Below are 24,279 nucleotides of genomic sequence, written 5' to 3' on the forward strand. Positions count from 1 at the left end.
CGTATAACTTAATACTTTGTTATCGATATGCCGCGCAAAAGCCTTGCTGATAATTGTTGTTAAGTATAATCACAGGCGGCCCAAGCTCACGTCTCGAGAAAAAACCAACGATTAATTCACGGAAGCGCTACGCGTTGTGTGACTAGGTGTTAAGTTACGAGAGGAACCGCTGAAAATTTGAACATGTTATAACATGTTATAAGAAATAGTATGGGGAAATAGTATGGTCGATTTACAACGATAAATATTTCGAAATACGAACATTTTACGCGCAAAATCAATAAAACTTACTCACATCCTGTGTGTCCGTTGTAGTTTCTGGCGATTTCTGCTGTTCTAAGCTTGCTTTACCATCACTGTCTTCATGTCAAAAGACATGAGGTTACTATTGTGGTAGTCTTTGCCCGCACGCTGAGCTTCCTGATTGTCGTCTGTTTTGTCTAGTTGTTTGATTATTTTCTTTCAGTACTGAGTTGGTCGTGTTCGGTACAGTTGAGTAAACGTTTTTTCAAAACAGTTTAGGTTTAACTGATTATTGGGTAGTCCTTATGTTACTCAAGAGCCTGTAGGACCGAACACGAAGTTTTTCCCCTTTGTAGTCTATGGAGCTTGAATTGTAACTCGAACAACGACTTCCGTAGATGTTAGCGTTTAGGTTTGTTTACTGACCTTGGTCAGGACCAGCACCAAACTTCTTTTTTTGATATTAGAGTTCAAAGATTGGCTTTTTATTTAGAGAATATCAAATACTCCAGTATAATCCTCCAGAGTCAGTCGGCCCATAGCTTAAACATGCTCACCAATAGAGTGCTCATGTCCTGAACAGATTATATTTCAGAATCATTACTACTATTCGGCTGTACAATATAAACAGAAATTATTATACTACTATAAACCCTAAAATTTACGCCTATTCTGAGAGAAAGTGCCTCCCCTTTCGGCCAAGACAGATCTTGGTTCTCTCCGCCTTTTTTTCCTTTTGGAATTTTCAATCGCATCTAGCTGGCTATCTATTTTTATTTGTTTGTTTTGCTTTCTCCTGCTGTTTCATACGTGGTTGTCAGCCCACTAAAAGCTCTCCATTGCAAAGTAGAGAGTCAAAAATGAAAGGAATAAACATAATAGTCAGGGTGAGGAAGTTTTAGCCAGGAGATAAAGACCGCAAAGACCACCTGGAGAGACAATATAGGGGTCACTCATCTGATAATGTTTGATAAAACGGCTGTCGCTAAGCATTCAGCCACACAAGTTAGTTTCCATAACGTGAGCAAAGCTCGTCCAGTTTAAAAATGGAAAAGCGTTTGGAACAAAGCAGATACGAGGCAGTTTTGTCCTAGTCACTTCTCGCAAACAATGCACGTGAATAAAAAAGACAATGACAATTTAATCGATTGCCAATGCCGAAAAAAGAAAGATCTTCTCAATGCAAAACAGCCATTTGCCTTCCTTTTTAGCTATTTCACTTTCATCACTTCATATCCACACCCAAAACCACTTTTACTGAAATAATATTTGTCTTGGATCTTAACACCTACGCTATTTCCTGCCATGGCTCTGCTCAGTGACATATGGATATCACTTTCCTCTAGAGATAAGCTGTCAGGGACATCCGCTAATTCAAGTCATCTAAAGCAACTAAAAATAGATGACTGTTAAACTGTAGCGCATAAATCAACAGGAATTTACCCGATTGATCCGTTTTAACAGCTTTTTACACCGACAGACCAATAAGAGTGAGTATAAGCTACGTTTTAATCTCAGTTTATCATTTGTATAAACACCGCAAAGGTAAGGAGAATTTGTACTTTGTCACTGAACCAGTAAAGGTGCTTCTAATTTCATGCTTGATTAGGCGCGATATAATTTCTTCCGTTGTGAACAGTTTGGCAAAAAATACATCTCGGCTGTTCGCCGAACAGGCATGGAGAAGGTTGTCGATAGGCTCAGTTACGAAGCCAGTTCCGTTGTCCTCTGAGATGCAGTTCCCAGTGGTAAGAGCAACGATTAAATTTTCGCCCCCTGAGCAGGACAGGAGGCAAAATACAGGAAGTCTGTTTGTTGTGAAAGAAGTGAAATCCGCGAACCAACGACAGCAGAGTTATGGTGGGTCGAAAGTCGTAGAAGTCAGTGTTCCCCGGGAAGAACTAAAATCGAGGGTCTACCATGGAAATAAGTCTCCGTTGTCAAGTGTTCCGCTGATCGAGCTCAATATCAACAGAACTGGATTTCAGGTACGAAGTTTAGTTTGAAATGTTGTAAACATGCGAGAATGAGCTTCAGAAATGAGAAATACACTGTCACACAATATTCTTAATGATTTGTGGCTTGCTGGGATGATATTCTGCTGCTGCACTTGAGATGATCGCAAAATCCTTTCCCTTGAAAGCTTTTAGGCCTCAAGTGATGCAAGCATACAATCTTATAATACGAGAATAACGCTCCTATGTGAAGGAACAAACTCCTTCTTGCGCGTGTACCATGTTTTGTTTATACTATTGGTTTGTTTTGTCGCATAAGTTACAGTTTGTTAAATATCTGAGCAGAGCAGACTGTGAATAACTTTAAAAGTGCCCTGCTTTGCGAAGGATTTCAAATTTACTGAAATGTCTCGTGATGTTTAAATATTTTGTTTAATGAAACTGCAAGGAGGTAATCGTGTTTGTTTAAACATGATTGAAGGCAATGAACAAAGGACGGTAGCCGAGAGTTTTTTTCAAATCTGACAAATTTTAAAAACACAGATATGAAAACAAAAAGAATGCAAGTTGCTCTTCATGTCAAACTTTTGCACACTGCGTATTTCTCTCTTTGGAATCCAACAGTAATTTTCATATTTTGAGAAAGAATGAGACACCTCTCGCAATGTTAGCCGGAAAGACACAAAAGATAATTTGGCTTATGGAGTGATAGACGAACTAATTGACTTGAGACCAGGGTTTATTTGTGAATATTTTACTCGAAACACAATACTACAAAACTAAATAAACGAGGTTTGAAAATGTTAGAATAAGCCTTATCGAACTGGAAACATTCAGCGTTTGTTGTGACAGTCGTAATTTTACGGTTTCCTATTGCTCGACCACTGCGCGTCACACTTAACGTTTTAATTTCATTACCATAAAAAGAAATTTTTTGAAAGGAATTAAGCTAATTATGTCTTCGTCAGGTGAATTTTTCTTTTTGATGTCAGAAAACCAGAATTGATCTACGAAACAAAAGCATCTCGACTTGAAAGCACAAAAGTCATTGTTCTTTTAGTTCAGTTTTTGAGAGATGCATGTAATTTAATTAAAATGGGTTTTTTCTCACAGCTTAAATAATTTAGCCACTTATGGATCTCTCTGTGCACTAAGCATGCGATAAAAACGATCAAGCGTAATTGCATTTTTCACGGTACAACGAGCTGCAGGCAAAGAGCTGTTAGAATAGTTCAGATGACGAGCCTGATTTGACTGATTTTGACGGGCTAGAAAAATGGACACAGAGAAAAAGCATTACTACCTTGACGCAATCCGCTCATGTTGTTACACTGCATTTTTTGCCTTGAAACACAGGCAGTTTGTTCCCCAATAGGCTGTATGGGCATGTGTAGCGCTAAGCTTACGGATGTCAAATCGTTGACGTGTTGCATGGGCCTTTTGAGTTGGCTGTATTCTAACTTGTGACTTCGCATACTCCTTTGGGATTGATAATATATATTATAAACGAATGTGAATATATGAAAGTCATACATTTGAACTGCGGATAAAGACGTGAATATGAAAGCGATCTTCGCAGCAATGAACACTCGAGCAGTAGTGTTCATTGCTGCGAAGATCGCTTTCATATTCACGTCTTTATCCGCAGTTCAAATGTATGACTTCTATATATTCACAGTCGTTTATTCACCACTTCACGGGTTTATTTGGAACCAACTTATAAGCTTGTTAGCTCAGTTGGTAGAGCGCTGTACCGGTATCGCAGAGGTCACGGGTTCAAATCCCGTACAGGCTTGAACTTTTTTCAGGCCTTATTTTCACTACTGCTCAAGTAGTGTTCATTGCTGCGAAGATTGCTTTCATATTCAATATATACTATGTCAGGGGAATTTGACTGACTTTTTCCACGTGGGAAAATGGCCATGGTCGCGTAAAATAAAGTGGAAACAATTACACCATATTCCAGAACAGTTTCCTGGTGCAGAAACATATCAATTAAATAAGAGCAAATTAAGGAGGATTAACGGATGATTAAGGACAGATATGGGACGATGAATACCACCGAAAGAAATATAACGGCTTATTTTTTCAAGATCCTGTAACAGATCACACAAAAGCTGGTGCCCTGCATGATTTGCAGCACAAGCCATTCATGGCAAACATGGTGTGATAGGGTTCAGCCGTGGGTCCCCATCGTCCAAGTTTAACGATTTTGCTTGGACTAGGCTAGAATGACTTGCACCCGTGATGCAATAACATTGCTCTCTTGATCAAAGTTTTTGGGAAAACTATTTTGTCAGGTGTGCTGCCCAAACAAGAGAGCTTAGTTATTCCCATTTATTTGAAAAATATATTTTTTTACTACTTCACTAATAAAACCGACAGCTAGTCCACCGAAACGGCAATATTAACAATTGGCAAAGTCAGAAGCGCACCTAAGGAATCTACCGAGGATTCCTTTTTCTTTTGTAAAATTGCCTCTTCAGTAAGCCTGCGTTAAGAATGGATGGTAACCATTTCAGTCTACAGCCACAACAGCATAGTGTTTCTATCGCCAAATTTTTTAAATAATCACGATGGATCGGTGCTCCCGTATCGGCGAAACGTGAAGAAACCAACGCCGCCTCAGGTTGAGACCGTGAATTGCGCATACTCTGGGAGAATGATCGGTATTGGCTGCAGCTTGAAAACACCGTTACTACTACGAATAAATGAGACGACAATTCCTGTCCAAACATTCTCCATCTCAGTTGTGCAAACTCTCTATGCAATGTCAATAACGCCAAATGATGTGATCGATCCCTGCTCAATCTGGTTTATTCACCACCATCTCAGCCTGTACCGTTACGTTTGGCCGAGACTGGCCATAGTCTTTTCTCCTTCCGCGAACATCAAGGCGAAAGTGACTAACCAGTCAGAAGGAACCAGATTAAAAACTGACTAACATAAGAAAAAAAGAACTTCCTTTCCTCAGATGATGTTTTCCGCTCAGGATGACATGGAAAAAATCCAGTGCTATTTACAATGGCCCGTTCGATTCATATATCCGGACGACCTCATCACGTGATCGACATTTATTTACAAGTTCAGTGAATTTACGGTAAAATTTGGTGTCTATAAAGTATAAATGATCTTGAGATATGATATTAGTTTAGTATACATTATTGCCTCAGCCAACTGCGTTGTCTTCCTGTAAAGAAACCTTATAACCTCCACACTTGCGAGGCATTTCCTTGACAGATTTTACATAGTATTTCTATAGGTACCTGAACGTTTGGCCCCCTTTTCGACAGAATAGCATTATGTTCTACAGTAACGAAACGAGTTGGGACAATTGGACGCAAACAGGTGAAGGAGGGAGGGAACTTGTTTTACTTTAGGGGGCGGCTCGCAACCATGGAAAGGGGCGAACTTGCAATGGGGCGAAACCTTCATAAACCACTTCTCAAACTCTTCGATAACTTATGAGGTCAACGACCAACCACAAGATGTATACCACATCAAGCGCTTGTGTTTGGATACCCAATGAAAAAATGTATACTACTCTCCAGTGAGAGTGGTATATACCACTAAATATGCACAATGACAACTTGCACAAAACAATGAATATTTATTACTCACGAGTAACCTTACTTTTACAATGCTTCATTTTCCTATTTAAGCCTGTTGACAAAAACATTTGAACAAACTTCGACAGCCAGTAGTTCACACTGCATGCAGACATATCTGTAATGGCCGTGTCCAAAGTTTCTACTCCTTCAAAGTGAAAAGGCCGCCGGGTTCCAAAGTACAGGACTTCACTAATCGATTCTGTTTCCATTCCTCGAAAACCGTACACGACCACTTGGTTTTATAAGCTGTTGTTTTCGGTACTGCGTTATCAACACTTTTCTTCTCATCCTCCTCACTTTTCGGCTGCCGAAATCTCTCGAACGACTTTGTTGCGGTATACATCCTGACTGAACGACAATTTGTAAACGCTGGCAACTCCAGCAATTTCACATCTCAGAATAAATGAAATCGCACCATAAATACAAATTAATTACGCCGGTAAAAAACATTGTTGATACTGAAATTATCGGGGGAGGAGTGTTAGACAGCAAACAATTCTAATTGGAAGTTTTTGTTTATTAATTCTTTAAGAGTGATCATGAGAAGTTCTTTCCAAAACTCGTGCTTTGTGTTTTCATTAGGGCAAACCTAAGGCTTATGTAGGTCAACTTCTTTGCAAGGATAACAGGAGTCAAGGGGTATTTATTATCTTCAAGCCTTTAAGAATAGAGAAGAACTGAAGAAGTATGCACAAAAGCACAAAGATATAACTTTTACTGAAATATTTCAATGTCGACCTCAGTGATCGGAAACCTGCGATGGACAACCGCTTCGAAATGATGATAGCAGATGATAAAAAAGTTAGATTTTGCAATGGAATTTCCGTTGCTAGTTTTGTCGAGAGAGAAACCGGAGATTCTGTTCCCTTGACTTAAACCGCTTTATGTTACAGAAATCGTTAAATATGCTTCGAAATACCCCGTACTTCACTTTTTATGACTAAAATTGATTTGTTGTGCCTTGTTTCCTCACTGTTTTGCGCGTGTCACTATCCTATTTTTCGATACAAATAACCTGACTAAGTAAGAGTTTATTTATGTTGAGTGTTTTCCTCACGGTGTGACAATATTATTTTTAATTCAAGTTGAAAGGATTATGACTGGCCGTTATTTGGTAAATAAGCCCGTTCCGCCGGCTGATAAATCAAGGTTTAACGCCTTGGAATCAAATATCTCCCAAAAGTTAGACAGTTGACCGAGAAGCGATGCTTTGAACTTTGAAATTTTGAGGACATTTTGAGGACATTTTGAGGACAAATTTTGAGGAGGCATTATCCTGTTTCAGATAATATGTGCGGCTTCCAAATAAAAACATATTAAAATTTACAAACTGTCTTTCAAAAACCGCCAGTTTGAACTTTGAGCTGACTATCTCTCCCTGATAATTTTTATCTGTGAGACCGAATCAAGTTCCTACTCTGTCACAAACTCAAACTGCACAAATATCAAATCTAGACGTCGGGTTTGTTTGCGCTTGGGTTCCAGTCGCGAACCGCTGTGTACACTTGAACTAGAGGCTTGGAAGGGTAATATTTCCGCTGCTTGTCTTTACAGTTAGGGCGCCTTTGTTTTTCTCGGGCGCCAAAGCAACCGCCAGTTTTCCCGGCAAAATCACTTCGGACGGGGATTATCAGCTAATAACTGTTTGCTGATATTTTTCAGCCACGTGCTCGTGGGTATCCTTGATTGGACTAGTCGGTGAGCAATTTATGGACTTTCTTAGCAGCTGTCATCAGTTCTAATTATTTTGCGATAGAAATCCTATACAAACAAAGCAATTGCTCCTTTTTGAGCCCACCGCAATGTGTTACAAAAATTATGCATCATATATCAGTTTTCCATCATTAGTACCCAGTTTCGATCTTGTACCACTATTGTCGTGGGAACAAAATATGTGCGAGTTGGTAGGATATGAAAAATGATACATTTTAAGCTCGGCCGTGGATGTAACGATGAAAGATGGTATTCGTTTTGTTACGAGTATCGCCAGTAATCCTTACACTGATTCAAACACTCTCAGCTCGTTGGCTCATCCATTTGTTGAAGGATGCGTCGCTACATCTCCTATAACTTGTAACTTTATTGAATGTACTGCTGCCCTTTTAATCAAAGAATCGCTAGTTTTATCTGGTTGGAAAGTCACCCAGGTTTCCAATCGCATTTGCCGTTGAAAAGGTGGATCCACTTTAATCTGCAGGCATTTTTATAGGTACTTTCCTTTGATGGCCGCAAGAAGAATCTCTAATTACTCAATCTAGGTTGATCTGCTCTAAAAGGGTTTTAGATAATGAGGTCTAATAAAACCGATTGGGCTGTGATAAGATTAAAACATCAAACAGATAAGATACCTAAATGAATTATAAAACACGCTACTCCTAAGTAACGTAAACTTGTAAGATTCCGTCTTAAACTGTTACAAATATTTCAATGTTAGAGGGTCTTTCGGTAAAATTTCCGCACAGCCCCATGCTAAATTGTGCATTCAGTTCTTGAATAGAGAAAACAATGACAAAAACAATACATTTCCATTAGGAAAACAGATTTGTTTTACAATAGTATGGAGCTGTGCGGAAACTTTACCGGGTCTTTCCCTGGCCCATGTAACTAATAGAAATCATTCGATTTTCAGTCGCCCGGTTATAGAGACTCCTTGTTTGAGATCATAAACCTATCACTGAATCGAGTCAAAGATTGTGCTCTATATTCGTGCATGTTTTTCGACTCTCTTCAATTATTTTCTAAACGTGAATATTTAGATTTATGCCGCTTCTAGAATGGAAGCTATTGTCAAGCAATTATGTCGCTTCGATACCCGTATACACTTTGCCACGAGGCGATGGAAGGAATGGGCTAAGGAACTTTCAACAAATTTATTTGAATGAATCAACGAATAAACTGGGAAATAAGGGAACAAAAACTTTTACCAAACCTACCGAGTGGGCGAAAGTAATGATAGGACAAACATCGAGCGGATGAAAGAACTGAGAGAGTCAATAGACAAACGATTGAAATAATTCACCAATGAATAAATGACTTAAATTAAAATAAAGGAATAAATAAAAGTAATGTGATTTCCCTCTATATTTGCCACAAAGTCAACACTTCAACTAGCACCCATCCTTCCCTTTCTTATGCATCCTCGCATTTTCCTGCCAAAACAAAAAGCAGGGGTTGGAAGTGAGGTTGGGTGAGTTGGTTGTATTTAGTTTACTCAGTTTTTAAAACAGATGATACAACTGCGAGTTATCAGCTGATTAATTGTGTTGAACGCTGTAAGTCCTTTAAGCCGAAGCGTGACCGGAAAGGATTACCGTATGATCAGCATCAGAGGTCTCTTATGGGTTTTTGTCGTGACGTTAAAAGCGAAATGTTTCAAAAAGTTTCAATTGAAATTTTTTTTCAGTTTATTTATTTATTGATTTATTAAAATATTTTAAGTTTGGTCTTGTCGCTTTATTGTTGCGCCAATTGTAAAATCAAATTCTCGATCGCATCACAACCTACGATCACAATCAACCCATTTTGAATATTTCACGCCTCTCAACAGTATCCTTTTGTTACGTAACTTATTTCTGTTTGTCCACGAACAAAGGGACATTGTTTAACGGTATTAAACGGAGTAAACATAGAAGTTAAACAACAGGATGCCTTGTTTTAACATCAAGGAAACTCTGCGAATTTCGTTTTAATTTCAAGAGTTACGGATGCACCCGTTGCCGTGGCGATCAGCCACTGACCAGACTACCTAAAGGCGCGGCACGGCACCATTTCTTACGTACTCCTTGACTAAGTGGACTGAGGAAGTCCTGGTATCGAACAGGGGAAACTCTGTAGAAAATAGCACAAATCAATGTACCAATTTCTCAGACGTGGGTTGGAAGACTCTATATGGGCCTGGAAAGGGACCGTCTAAGGCCGGCCCGGCCTATGTGTAGAAGAATACTTCGTTGATGACTAATTTCAAAAGGTCCGCGAAAATATTCTGGGTAACCGGAAACTCTTCGATGTTATCCTGTATTGTGATTGGCTAAAAATAATGATTGTAGTACCCAGTACCTTCCGTGCTATGAGTGGGAGGGCGCCCTCGCAAATGTCATGAAACCATCCCTGACAGCCTTGCGACTGAACGGTGAAACTATGAACTTCTGAGGTACGCATGTTCTCAGTGCCGGAATTTTTGTTGGCGTTCCATAGAATAAGAACTTTTGAATTAGAGGAGCTCTATTTCTGCGGCTAGATAATTTTTTGAATCAACATGTCGGACGAAGAAAGGCCGCCGGCCCCTCCTATGCGTCTTACTTCCACGAAAGATTCTTCCATGTCGCCTGCTTCGAAGCCTTTGCCGAGTGCTCCTGTTGATGAGAAGAAGAAGAAAGCAGCCACATTTCGGTTCTTTAAGGGCGACGAGAAATGTAAGCTGTGTAACTTAACTACTTTAAAGTCGAAAAATGGTTTGACAGTTAAAGGAAAATTTTGTTTTTGGCGTCGATTCTTTAATATGATAACATAACTACTAAATGTCTTAGATTCGAAGAAAAAGCCAGAGATCTCCTACCCGACTCAGTTCGAGCACACGATTCACGTGGGTTTCGATCCAGTGACGTCTGAATTTACGGTAAGTTGCAAATTTGAGATTTATTTTACCGAATTTTACACCGTGTTGTGTTCAAACCGAAATGAGTTTCGTTCGAATTTGTCAGCTGCTTTCCTGATGAATCAATCGTAGTGCTTTGAAGTGATGTCGACTAATTCAGACATCACGAACCGTTTCATGCCGTTGCTTGGATTGAGCTGGTCGTTCGTCAACGGTGCTTTAGTCCTTGTTCTTTCTTAATGTTTGCCTTGTAGCTTTAAAGAGAAATTCGTTTCAGAGTAAGAGTTGCTTGTATTGTCTTGAAAATTTGAAGAACTTCGCCGGTCTTCCTGGTTTCGCTTAGACCAGGTCATTCGACAGTTCTACTGCCTCAAGAACAGAATTACTTTTTGCTGTACGTTGTCCATTTACCGCAGTCTTACTGAGTTCATTGTCTACACCGCTGATACTTTCATGTTGGTGTTTGAAGCCGTTCATAGTAGGAGGCCATAGTTAGCTGGGTAAGAATATTGATCAGTGTAAAACCTCAGGTATTTAAATTCATTGATCAAGCTCTTTAGGAGTTTATGAAACCAGATGTTTGCTCGCTCTTGAAAGTTGCAAACAAACTCGTCTGCCATTAAATCGATAGCAACTGTAGAGAGAAGGTTTAGTATGAAAATGAAATGCATAATACAACAGCTTCTTCGCTGCGGTGTTCTACTCTCTACGGAGTCAAAACGTTTCGTGCTATACCGAATCATAAAGTGACATGTTCTGCAATGTACATTGTGCATTATATGGCGTGATTTTGAAACAGGAACCCATTCAATTGTGATCTTGTGTTCAGCTTCCATAAAGTCGTAAATAAAAGCCTTTTTATCATATCGACGCTGCTATCATGCAAAATTCCAAACTTGCCATCAGAACAGGTGCATAGACTTCCTTTCAAGATTTGTTTGTGTTTAAAAATCTTGTGAAATCTTTAAATTGCTACACTTAAGTAGATCTGTGTTATAAGAATTCAGCCTTTCAGTCTTGCTTTAGACGTATAGAAATCGATGCCCTTAATTTCAAATATCATGATCTAAATCTTGCATTGATAATTTCTGTCTAGGCAGCTGGGAAATTCTCACCCTTATGAAAAAGTTGGAATTGTATATTTCCATTCTTCATAATTAAGTATGTTGTAACTCAAGTGTGGTCTTGTGTTTTACTGAAAGTAAGCCAAAATACTTTGGATATCACTGTTTAAATGTCACTGACTTTGACAAGAATCCTTTTAAATTCTTATGTGAAACTATTGACCCAGAAAAGGAAAGAATATAGAAGACAGCCTTGACAATGGTTTGATTTTTTATATAAACTTGTCTCTTAGTTCTTCAAACAATATTTTGAGAGATGTGCCTGCGTAACTAGCTTGCAGTATTTACTGTATTTAACACATTGTGGTTAGGAAATCAAAGGAATTCCTCATCGTTGAACCTTAAATTGTAATTTATCATCACTGTTTGATAAAGAACTTTACTGAACATTGATGTTGCGTCTTACCCAGTGCTACTTATTTTCTGCACAGAAACATCAGTTTATGTGATATATGATGTTCAATAAAATTGCATTTCAAGGGATGATATGTAAAACAAAATATATATATTAATCACCTTTTGTCATGGCAGTTTGCAAGCAGTTGATGGTATGCCTTTGTGTGCTTATAAATGATAATTATGCCTGTTCTGTTTTTAATCTTACGGCGTGACAAGTCTACATCATGAACTAGTCATTTTGTTATGTAACTATAAATATTCTTTTTTACCTGAAATTTGGCTCTCATCCAATCCTAAAATTGGGTGAGATAGGGTTGTAGGAGGTTTTCATAAATTTATACTCAGAATTTAAGAGACAATTTCTCTGATAAGAGTAGATAAGATTTGGCAGAATGTGAGCTAAATACTGCAGCTTGGTTTCAACCCATACTAGCTATATCACAAGTTACTTTTAAAGTTTTTATTGGAATATTAACATCTTAATACAGTAAATATGAATTTGTAGATGGTTATTCATACAATTTATTTAACAAGATTTTTTTTCCTGCAGGAGTAGAAGAATAGATATGTTAATCATAGTCTCACAAAATCACTCATTCAAATTTATCACGAGGAGATAACCTCAGACACTTTTTTTTGATTCGTTTACATTTAGCTTGATGTTGCATGTAAATAGAATTTTCATGATTGAATAGATATTGACTATGTGGATCTATATTTGAGGTGATCCAGTATTGTATACTTTGCCTGGTTGTCATCATCTTTTAATGTTAGAATGGGTCCATGGGAGAGTTGATAGTAAAGTGTATCTTCATTTAATAAAACCTCACACTGTCATTACTAGTCACAAGGTATTGACATTAACCAAAAGAATCACCAGGAAAGGAAGCATTCATTACCAGACTCCTCCAGACTGCTAACTCATGTTTATACCCATTATGGATTGTGATTGATTGGAAGTGTATTCCTCACCCAAATGTGTGCAAAATAGTCATAGATAGTTATACAAGTTTCTAGGCTCTGACAAAAAGTTTGTTTCTCTGACCTCATTCTGTTATTTTCTGTGACTTGATGTGATCACACTTTGACAATACAGAAAAATTTTGCTAGTAGTCAGTATACATTATATTGTGGTTTGTTTAGTGCAACAGTGTCATCCTGCACTTAGTCATTTTGTTTTTATGGTGGATCCTCAAATTGGTTTGCAAGTCACGCCCTCTGTATAGAATGCGTAATGCTTGATATGAAAAGAGTTGAAATAATTTACAATTCATTATTGTGTAGATTGTAAAGCCAGTTTGGTTTTAAACAAAGCAGAGAGAGCTGTCTGGTTTGAACAACCGTCTTTTAATATGTAAATTATTTGAGATTTTCTTACCATCCATTGATGAGTTAATGTGTCTGTTTATCAGGGAATGCCTGAAGCATGGGCAAGACTACTTCACACTTCAAACATCACTCAAGCTGAGCAGAAGAAGAATCCTCAGGTTTGTAATTTTTAATTTGTAACATGTGCATCATGCAATAAGCAATTAATTGTTTCAAGAGAGTGCTCTTAGTGTATGACAAGGGCCACTTAATTAGACAAAGAGCTCTTGGGGGGGTACTTATCAAGGATTTAATTTTTTTTGCCTTTATTTTACATTTCCACTTTCACCACTGCAAATCAAATACATCTTAAATGAGTTCAACCTTTTCTACTAACTGCTTGGAATAAAAGTAGTCATTTAGTGTTTGAGTAGTGCAAACACACTATAGCTGTGGTACAGCAAATATCACAACTTCTTATACACAGCTTGTAAGCCTTCATGTAATGTTGTTTTTAGTACCTATGACCACATGCAACAGGATACTATGTTTTCTATTTTTTTTTCCTGGTGGAGGATGGGGTGATAAGGGGTCAAAAATGGTGAGATATAAGACAGCTACAGGGATAAAAATGATAAATAAGGAGGTTGTTAATCTTGATGTGTGGTGGAAATTATTTTTCACTGATTGTATGAAGGTTTTCACTTTTGTTTAACTGCAAGCCCTTGTATTTAATTGTAAAGTTTAGGATGCAGAGGGAACTGATGGTCAACATGGGCAGAATAGTTTTACCAGAGGCTGACAGTGAACTGTGAGAGCTACTTAACATAATGTTGACCTCTTAAACTCTCCAAAATAGTTCTGCAGTTGATGCTTAATGGGTGATGTTATTTGTACATGTAACTCATATTTCAAAATGAAATAGCTGAGAAGTTAGTAAATAAGTTGATGGTTAAGTGCAATGGCAACTGCTCTTTTTTAATGCTAACAAATTAGAATGCACATTTGTATTTCAACCTCCAGATAAACATTGTATATGTATCTCAGGATACTCAAACAAAATGTTAGTGTCTATATAATTATCTTTTTATGTTCAACCTCAAATTCTTATTTGTTTGGTGACTTCCAGGCTGTTCTTGACGTCTTGAATTTTTATGATGGGGGAAAGTATCAAGCAGAAACAAATGCTAAATTTATGACAGTGTCAAAGCCTTACGGTAGGTAACATTGAGTTCTGGATGCCTAATTGTATTTGTGAAGGTGTTAATTGTTCCCCTGTATGAGCAGCCTGTTTGCTGTTCTTTTTGATACATTAATAGTTGCAATCTAGTTTAGAGGCAGTGTAACAGCATGCTTGGATCAGGGTGAGTTGAAAGGGATGATTCATCAGTTCCAACAGAGCACCAATTTTTAGTGATGAGGAATCTGTAGTTCAGGTTTGCATCATGATCTGTATGCACACTTAATTGAAAAGTTTTTGTGCAGTTATGGCCAGCAAATTATAACAAATGCAGCACACCCTTTTGAGTTAAAGATAAGTAAGGCTTTTATCTGGCAAGTGCTCATTGGGTAATAGGCTTAGGGGAGGTACTTGCCCAGCAAGGGAACTTCTCTCTCTGGATTACTGGCCAGTGTTTTTTTCAAATTGTACAGAGTTATAGAAAGTCAGAAATTGCAGAGTGAGATGCACTTGTACTATTTAGTTGGTTGACTGAATTTTAAATCTTGAAATAGAAACATTATTAAATTGATGTTATTATTATTACCATGTCATGACACAACAATGTGAAACTGAAGTCATTGAAAAAGGTTAATGTGGATCATAAAGTTGCATGGGCAAAGTATCATAAAGGCAACCGAGCTTTTACATGGCTAAACATAATTTGGAATGGTCCCCTCCAGTTTGTTTCCTCTTTTTTGTCTGAAATATTGTTCAACTTGACAGAAGCAAAATAAATTAAAATAAATTTGCAGCTTCTTGATTTTCAGATCTTTCTTAAGATTAAACACTGACCAAAAGATAAATACAATTACAAGAAGTGAAAGATCACCTGTAATGTTTGGTTGATATGTGTATTCTATTGTAGCAACTTCTAGTGAGGGATTAGATCTCAGTTCATCAAATGATACTGTGCCGCCCTTACGTCACATGTCAGCCTCAGCATCCAGTAGCCCACGGCACACGTCATCTGCCCTAGAAGACCCTACAGATTTGAAAATAACTTGTTCACCATTTAGTTGTACTTCTTCTAAAAGCAAACGTTCGTCTAAAAGCAGCTTGAAATTAATAATTAGAAGGAATTCAAAGAAACGCAGGAAATCGTTACCATCTCCTGGTTCAACAAGTGATGAGACAAGAAGAAGAGTCAATAAAGAGGAGCGAAAGTTGTCGTCTCCTTCTCCGACACGAGCTCTTCTTACCTCTCAATCAGATACTTCAAGTTCGCTTACAGGCTCATCACCAGGCTCCTTAGCCGATGAACTTGAGAAATTGACCATGAACTCACACTTATCTTCCACTAATAAATATTCACAACGCATCTCCTCTGATTCTCAAGGTATTTCTCTCTAGTTCTAATGTAACTATTGTTACCAATGAAGTAATTCCTTAAAATTTTTTAACCCAAATTTAAAGCTTTCCCTAATCATCATCCACAAGTGAACAAGATTAGTTTTGATAACGCTCCTTCCTGTGCCAGTGGCTTCTACTGTGAGGTGAAATAATAAGATCTTACTAATGAGTTTGTGCCAAGTTCAGGGTAACAAGCTGGTTGTAGGGGCAAGAAGGCAGATGCGTGGGCTACTGGATTCTTGCATCATCAGCATCATAACCATTCATCAATTCAGCTCATCGCTTTCTTGTGCATGTGTTATCATCAGCTTTTTGTCAGATTTCATAAGAGAAATCGCAATTCAAATTGTTTTTGTTGCATGTTTATCACTTTTTAAACCGGGAGAAATGTGTGCATGCCAGGATTTTTTTAGAAATGGTGTTGAAACTGGTAAGAATTCCAAGTCAGCATCTGACTTCTTTTTGAAATAAACAAAATAAATGATAAAAATTTAACCTTGAAAGTTGCTCTGTGTGGTAAATGCCTTAAAAAAACTAAATATAGAGTTTCCACATGTCTTAATGTACAGGCAATTTACTCAGGGGTTTAAATTTGCAGACCAAATTGACACCTGAAAAGGTTAATATTTAAACAATTTTTTAATGTTAAGATGGTAATGACGACATCAAATGTTAAAGTTTCCTTTCTTGAAAAGTTTCCTCTGAATTGTTCTACAAACACAAAAGGGGGTTAGTTTTACTTTTAAATTTGTAACATAAAAGATTAAGCTAAAATTTACTTTAAATTCTGATTTCAAGTAGATGGTGAACTTGAAACCAATGTATACCAACTTTTAAGTTCCTAAATTTAAAAAAAAAAATGTGCAGATCTTCTTAAGGTGATGAGTATTACAATAGTTATTTTCAAGCTATTTGGTTTTCCAGTCATCCAAGGTAATTGTTTGCAAGGACATAAACATTTTCCTTTTTGTAGCCATCTGTTTTTTAATGTGTCTTCCTCATTGTTCTTAGTGGAATCTGTGCAAGCAGGGGAAATATACAATAGTTAATGATATCAGTTCTTTGCTGGGCTACATTATCAGTTTGATTCCAGAATTAAAGATTACAAAAACCAGATATCTACAAGCACTTTAAAACTATTTTGCACCTTCACCACTTGGTATTTTAGGTTTTGATTTCACTGTTATGGTGAAGGCACAGTCATCATAAAAAAATTGGCCTGCCTAGTGCACCATGTAGGCACCCAAGGAGTGAATTAAAGAGGAGTCTTCTGCTGGAAAATAAGAGTCATGAAAGAATTGGAAGTTGTGTGTTGTTTAGTACATCTTTTAAAGAAGAGCATTTTGGATGTGACTGCCGTTAGGCCGGATGAGATGTAGTTCAGTTGGCCACTCAAAAATTTCAAAGCCCGAGTTATACTTAAGAGTTCTGAGACACAAATCCAGTCAAGTGGCTAAGTAAGCTGTTCATATAAAGGATCTGACTCTTGAAAAGTCCAATGGCCTTCATCACATAACCACACAACTTCAAACTATATATAATTTGATCATGATGGATAATTTTGTGCCAGATGGTCTAGGCTGAGTTAACATGATTCTCTCTTGTTTCTCATGCAGGTCAAACAGCGACACGCCCTGAAATTGGTGACCACACTTATGCTCCACCCCTCCCTCCACATGCCACTCCAACACAAGTAAGATACAGACATCGAAGTTTCCTTTTAGAACCTTCACATGTAAATTTTGTAAAAAATGGAAGCTCTTTTGATGGTTTTAGTGCATTTGAATACTACATGTAGTTCTTGAAATTAAGAAAGAAAGTGACTTCAGGTTGATTTTAAAAAAGTGAGCAAACTCACTTTAATTTTTTGAAGTGTTGCCTGGTACAAACTCTTTTTTTGGAAAATTTTAGTTCTTGCAGTAAGCCTTGTGTTCATCATGGTTTGGTGCATTTGATGTTTATTATTTTATTTTATCATCAGACATTGGCAGCAGAGAATCATAGTGAGCGACCAAATAATTCTGAACCAGAAGTGCCACCAGCAATTCCATCAAGGCCAGAACACACTAAGTCTAAGGTATGGGTCTTAACACTTTCATCCTTAAGAGTGACTGTTGCATGAGAACAAATGATTCCAGCTGCTCTTTAATGAATAGGAATTTCTAGTGCTTGGCACACAAGGCAGTGCTTTCAAGGTTGTGTTACAAGTCTTTTTTTAACACTATCTGTCTCACTAAACAGGAAATTGTAATGGTACATTGTGCATTTTTTAGAGATGCATTTGTAAACAAATAATCTTATTAAGACCAAAACTGCATGTACTTTATTGTACGGCTATGAAAACAAAGCAATTTTCTAATTTTAATATGTAATTTTTTCATGTTTTAGTACATTCCTAATGAAGTTTCTACAAAGCCAGCAGCTAAAGAAGAGGAAACTCCAAAAGGTTTCAGATTTTATTTTGATTTTGAATAAATGACAAACTCTTGAATTTTATAATTAACAGAAGAGGGTATCATTTTTTAGACTGATTAGTCAGTGCAGTTTGCAAATGTTCCACTGTTTTTCTGCATTTTAAACTCTTAGTTATAGTTTGCCAACAGCTTAATTGGCTAGAAAAACTTCCAAGAAGAAGATATTTGAATAACTTAATTTTTTTTTTGTTTTTTTTTTTTCTTTCCAGGGCCCACAAATGATCAACCAAGAGCTCAAACGAGAGACAGGAAGAAGAAAAAGATGTCTGATGAGGAGATCCATGCTAGACTACGTAAGTTTCTCAAGATGTTCTAATGAAGTTTGCTTAGGTGTATCATAGGAAGATTTTTAGAGTCAACAAGAGTTACAATGTAAAATATGAATGCAAAATGTGCATTGCGGGCTCCAACTTCTTTGTACTCTTAAAGTGTAAATGTTGCATTATTATTATTTTATTGATAGTATATGTAGTCAAATCTATCTTTAATGAAAAATGAATCAACTGGTAACATTTTAATACAGGATGACATGTACAAGTAATTGTAACCTTAGACCTTAGTGGGTATGTATATCTCTGTTATCTGACATCATTCATAACAACTTACAGGTACCATAGTTAGTGTTGGTGATCCAAAAAGGAAATATACAAAGTTTGAAAAGATTGGGCAGGGGTAAGTATACTTCTTTCTTTGTAGGTGGCATTTTGAACTGTAAGAAGTGCTTAATTTTAAATTTTCTTGTAGAGATGGATGCATCAATGTTATTTTATTACCTAGTTAATGATTTGCTTTCAGGAAATATTTTTGTACAAGATCTCCTCTGTATTTTTAGGGAATTTATAGGGTATATAGATTTAACCAATTTTCATAAAATTTTGCCAAAATATTTCAGGAATAATGGCAAACAAAAGGGTGTTGGGAAATTTTGAGATTTGAAATATTTGTCCAGTGGCATCCATTTACACAACAGGCCTTACATATTTTTAGCTACTCCAACTTAAGATGCTGTCTAAACAACCAATCAGAACATCAATAGAGCCTGACACACTTTCGTGCACCCACAAAGGTGGGAAGTAACCTTAAGTTGCTTCAGGGTGGTAGGTGCAGTTGTGATTGTTGACCAAGCAACTTGATTTGACTTTTTCTTGCAGGGCATCAGGTACAGTGTACACAGCAATTGAAGTGGCTACAGGACATGAGGTATAATGAAACACCCAAGATAGTTAACTCTAGTACTTAATGTTTAATCTTTATCTGTGACTCTACACAGAAATCAAAAAGTTATGTAGAATCTTTGTTTTAATCTCAATCATAATTTTATTTAGGTGGCTATTAAACAAATGAACTTGTCCCAGCAACCAAAGAAGGTAAATACTATTGTTTTTTTATATAAACACTAATAAAACATCAAGTGAGCTTTCATGCAGAAAACATTATACCTTCTGATGTGAAGGTAGTATGTTGTCTTCGCACAGAAAAGATTACTGTGGTTATGGTTAGAAATAAAAATCACACCTAACTGAATAATTCTAAAGACCATTATTTTTTTATTAAAGCCCTTTACTGCACTACAGTATGATTTTGTATTTCATTCACACTTTACAGGCTTCATACTCCTTCCATTTTTTAGTTGTGACATGTTCTACTAATTAAAATGAAATGATTTAGTATTTCATTAGTGTCTATATAATAATTAAAAAAAAAACAATACATGGTTACTTGGAGATACAAAATTTCTCTTCTTGTGTTGAAAAACATTTCACTTTATTGTTTTGCTCACTCTTGAAATATTTTTCAACATTCAAAGAGAAATTTCGATATCTCCCTCCATGTTATATCCACTTTATAATATGCATCTCATTTAAGAAAGGAGGTAAACTGTATCTTGGTTTTGAAGCTGGGTGGGGGTTATGGTTGGTTGCTTTGTTTAGTTGGCTTGCTGTTATCATTCCTGTTTATTGTATTTGTGTACGATCCAGAAATTGAATGTGTCATTATTGAATGATGATTTGTTCTTGTTATGATTGCAGGAGTTAATTATCAATGAAATTCTTGTGATGAGGGAGAACAAGCATCCAAACATTGTGAACTATGTGGATAGTTATCTTGTAGGAGAAGAATTATGGGTGAGTTGTAAAGATATGAAAAAACTACTACATTCAGGTTGCTAATTTTCTGCTGAAAATTGGATGTCTCTTGATAGAGAATGATGGTTTCCATTATAATTTTTAATTGCAATGATAATAACCTTACATAGTCAAAATAATCTTTGTATTAGAGAGCTGAGTAAAATTAGCATTCCAATATTGACTATGGCTGAAACTTTTAACACTGAATACCATAAATTGTAAGTGAAACATGTTCACTAAACTTAATTTATTGATTTCCTTTCTCTTAGGTTGTAATGGAGTATTTAGCAGGAGGCTCTTTAACTGATGTTGTCACAGAAACATGTATGGATGAAGGACAAATTGCTTCTGTTTCAAGAGAGGTAACTACTTCTGTTGTGTTTTGTGTTCTTTTGTAGTGCCTGCCAGGTTATCTATACTAATTTCTGTAATCTAAAATATGCATGCATTTTGTTTGGCACTTACTTATCATCTACATATATTGGAGAACAGATACATAGATGTTACCAATAACAATTTTGTGCTTCTTTACTACATGAAACAAATAGATTTTATGTTGCCCTGTGTCTGCTCAGTAGTAGATTACAAAAGACACAAATATTTGTTGAGAACATCAGTTACACACTCAGCTGTGCCTTGTGTGCCACTTTTTTGTTCTTACCACCATCTGGCATCATCTGTAATCTGTTACTAAACACATGGCAGTATGAAATGTATTTGTTAATCAGTTAAATTTTGTACTTATTCCTCTGAATCAAACTTATCTGCAGTGCCTCCAGGCCCTTGAGTTCCTGCACAGCAATGGAGTCATTCATAGGGACATTAAGAGTGATAACATTCTCCTTGGAATGGATGGGCAAGTCAAGCTGAGTAAGGATTTTTGAAACAAACTCTTGTGTCTCAAGTTATTTTAGTATGTTCATGTATGTCATACTGACAAAATTTTTCTGTATTTTGTTTTTAGCTGATTTTGGTTTCTGTGCTCAAATAACTCCAGAGCAGTCCAAACGTTCCACAATGGTAGGAACACCTTACTGGATGGCACCTGAAGTAGTCACAAGGAAACAGTATGGTCCAAAGGTATATCCTTACCCTCAACTTCTAGTTTAGTTTATAGAAATACAGGAGAAAAGATTGTTTCATCTTAAATGCCACAAATTCTTACCACAAAAGCTATACAAAATAACAGGGTCAACTTTGGATGGTTATTGGGTGTGTTTTGTATAATTATTTGACAAGCAAGATAACATCTTTATGGGACATTTTAACGATCTTGGCATATATTACCAAGTTCATACACCAGCAAAACGTGTGTAGTCTAATCAGCAATGTAAAACAACAAAAAAGTTTTTTTCTTGTGGTTTTAAGTAACCACAAACTTGTTTTTTTGTTGAGCTATAATTGAGGTTGAAAAAAATTAGTATGAGCAACTTTTCAAAAGACAACAGCAGTTTCCAAGAAGTTTGTCACTGTGGACCTAATTAAACAGATTAGCTTGCCACAAGTGTCCTTGTAGCTCAGTGTTAAAGCATGCTATATCATAGGTTGGACTTTTGTTGGGAGTACATGGAAGTTTTTTTTTTAATTCTCCTGGTAGGCCTTGTATTCACTGAATTACATCTTCCTCCAATTAGAAACTGTGTCAAACAAAACACCTTGAAAACCCGTTTTAGCTTTGGTGTGAGTGGGGTATTAGATCATGTCTGCAGGGAAATTCAGCTTGGAACATGTAGTGCAATGACTTAAATTTTTCTTATATGCTGTCAACAGTCCATTGAGATGTATTGTGAGGTAATGTTTTCATGGTTATCATAGGTGGATATATGGAGTTTAGGAATTATGGCAATTGAAATGGTTGAAGGTGAACCACCATATTTGAATGAAAATCCTCTCAGGGTAAGTACATGTGTATCTCTAGTTCCCAGTTGAAAGTGAATGCAAAGTGTTGCAATCCATTGATGACTGGGGCTCATTTTTTAGGGCTCCACCTCTCATGCTGTTGGGCAGTGAGATCCTTCTCTCACACTTCAGAATATAACCACTGGGCACTAATTCCTTGAACTGCACCAGAGTAATGAACTTATGAAAACTATAGTTTACAATTTTCAAGTAGTAGTAATCAGGACAAGAGGGTTTTTAGAAAGGTTCTGAAAGGTTCCTAGATAAACCATCCCACATGATTGACATTACCTCATACCTCATATTATTTTTGTAGGCTTTGTATTTGATAGCTACAAATGGCACTCCAGAGCTAGCGCATCCTGATAAATTATCTCCAGTTTTTAAGGATTTCCTTGCACAGTCACTGGAAATGGATGTAGATAAAAGAACTGGTGCTAGGGAGCTTCTCCAGGTAGAGTGCACGATGTACATTCTGTCTAGCTTGAACATTTTACAGTTCTGCCTGTCTCTCTCTCTGTATGTTTGTCTATCTATCTAGCTGTGTATGTCTGTCTGTCTGTATCTGTCTCTGTCTTTATGTATGTTTGTCTGTATCTGTCTGTCTGGCCGTGTATGTGTGTTGTCTGTTGGTCTGTGTCTGTATGTCCATCTGTCTGTCTGTCTGTCTGTGGTCTGACTTCCTATCCTTTAGCATCAGTTATGTTATCCTGTTTGTCAGTTGGTTCATCCTTCTTTATTCTATTAGATATCTGTCAGTTTGTTTGCATGTCCGCTTTCCTGTCTGTCTAATTGTGGGCATCCATTTTGGCTTAAACCACTCTTCTATTTGTCACTCTGAATGGACCTTTTAGCTTGTATGTATTGTTTACTCCTAACAGGTCATGTAATAGTACTCTAGAGAACTGTTTTCTTCTAATTTCCTCTTATTCACGTGCTCCAATATGTACGCACAATTTACAAAAAAATAAAACTGGGAATTCCCAGGAGACTAGGTGTGGGTAAACAAAACTTGCCAGCTAAAGAGGTCCATGAGTCAATCATTTACATTATTTTTATTTGAATCCATTTCAGCACCCATTTTTAAAGCAAGCCAAGCCGTTGGCAAGCTTGGTTCCTCTAATTCTGGCATCGAAAGAAGCCAGCTCAAGAAACTCATAAATGAAACTGTCAATCAACAATTATCCAGCTTAGATAATAAAGCGGACAGAAATTCTTTAGAGTTTATTTTTTACACAAAATTTTATTTTTTATTGGTTAATTTCAGTAGCGAGACTTGTAGGTTTTCATTTGTTGTGTCTTTAACGTGTACAGTAACAAAAAAATTGCGTTTTAGTTTTTTTTTTCCAATAGTCTATTCTGTAAATTTTATTCAATATTTTAGCGCCTTTGAGGATCGTCGAAAAATAGTTGAGTTTTCATAGAATCCTCGTTGTCTATATGAAAATCTTCGAGATATTCATTAATATTACCAAATAATTTAAATTTTGAAAGAGTAGGAGAATAACTACAGAGTTCCTACTACTGGTAGAGAATTGCAGTACAGGTATTCTAGCCACGATTCACCAGCTTATACCTGTTCTATACCAATTAAAACCGGTCTAAAAACGAATGTGTTGTCATATCTTCACTGAGGGTAGGTTCGCAAGAGATGTATCAAGTGGTTTTTTGTTTGGAGAGGGTAGTTGTGCGCTCTGCCTTAAACCCATCCAAAGCAATTACAAAGTTAATCAATTGAAGAAGAATATCTTAAGAAGAATATTTGAGAGCTCTAATAAGAACAAACAAACTGCATGCAACGCGAAAAAACGCGAGCGCCGAGTTGTTTCACGCCTGATTGGTCGAGATGGTGGCGATAGTCAAGTCACCTGTTGCGTGATCCAGTAAGGAAGTGCGTGCCCTTCTTCAACAATCTAGGGTCTTAACGTGGGCCTTGATGCGTTCACTTTTTCCAGTTGTGTTCCCGCTGGT

The 24,279-nt window shown here is 36.9% G+C and overlaps 1 protein-coding gene across 4 annotated transcripts; it reads left to right on the top strand.

Annotated features, from left to right (window-relative positions):
• The first annotated feature begins 1,587 nt into the window (after positions 1-1,587).
• Positions 1,588-23,920, top strand: LOC113665712 (serine/threonine-protein kinase PAK 3). Of its 4 annotated transcripts, none has more exons than XM_089208682.1 (19): positions 1,620-1,733; positions 1,853-2,231; positions 13,339-13,413; positions 14,364-14,451; positions 15,322-15,792; positions 17,423-17,499; positions 17,788-17,883; positions 18,195-18,252; positions 18,490-18,573; positions 18,889-18,952; positions 19,432-19,480; positions 19,606-19,647; positions 20,311-20,406; positions 20,679-20,771; positions 21,180-21,279; positions 21,374-21,489; positions 22,225-22,305; positions 22,625-22,762; positions 23,383-23,920. In XM_089208682.1, exons 2-19 carry the CDS (start codon positions 1,977-1,979, stop codon positions 23,467-23,469), a joined length of 2,070 nt encoding a protein of 689 aa, XP_089064808.1. In that variant the 5' UTR covers positions 1,620-1,733; positions 1,853-1,976; the 3' UTR covers positions 23,470-23,920. The 4 variants fall into 4 exon arrangements, with proteins under 4 accessions (XP_027037238.2, XP_089064808.1, XP_089064809.1 ...); XM_089208683.1 differs by lacking the exons at positions 1,620-1,733; positions 1,853-2,231 and adding exons at positions 9,576-10,221; positions 10,336-10,424; XM_027181437.2 differs by lacking the exon at positions 15,322-15,792 and having other exon boundaries at positions 1,588-1,733.
• The last annotated feature ends 359 nt before the right edge of the window (positions 23,921-24,279 follow it).

This window comes from Pocillopora damicornis, chromosome 6, assembly GCF_964200805.1.
Source record: "Pocillopora damicornis chromosome 6, jaPocDami1.2, whole genome shotgun sequence".
In the NCBI taxonomy this organism is placed as follows: Eukaryota; Metazoa; Cnidaria; class Anthozoa; order Scleractinia; family Pocilloporidae; genus Pocillopora; species Pocillopora damicornis.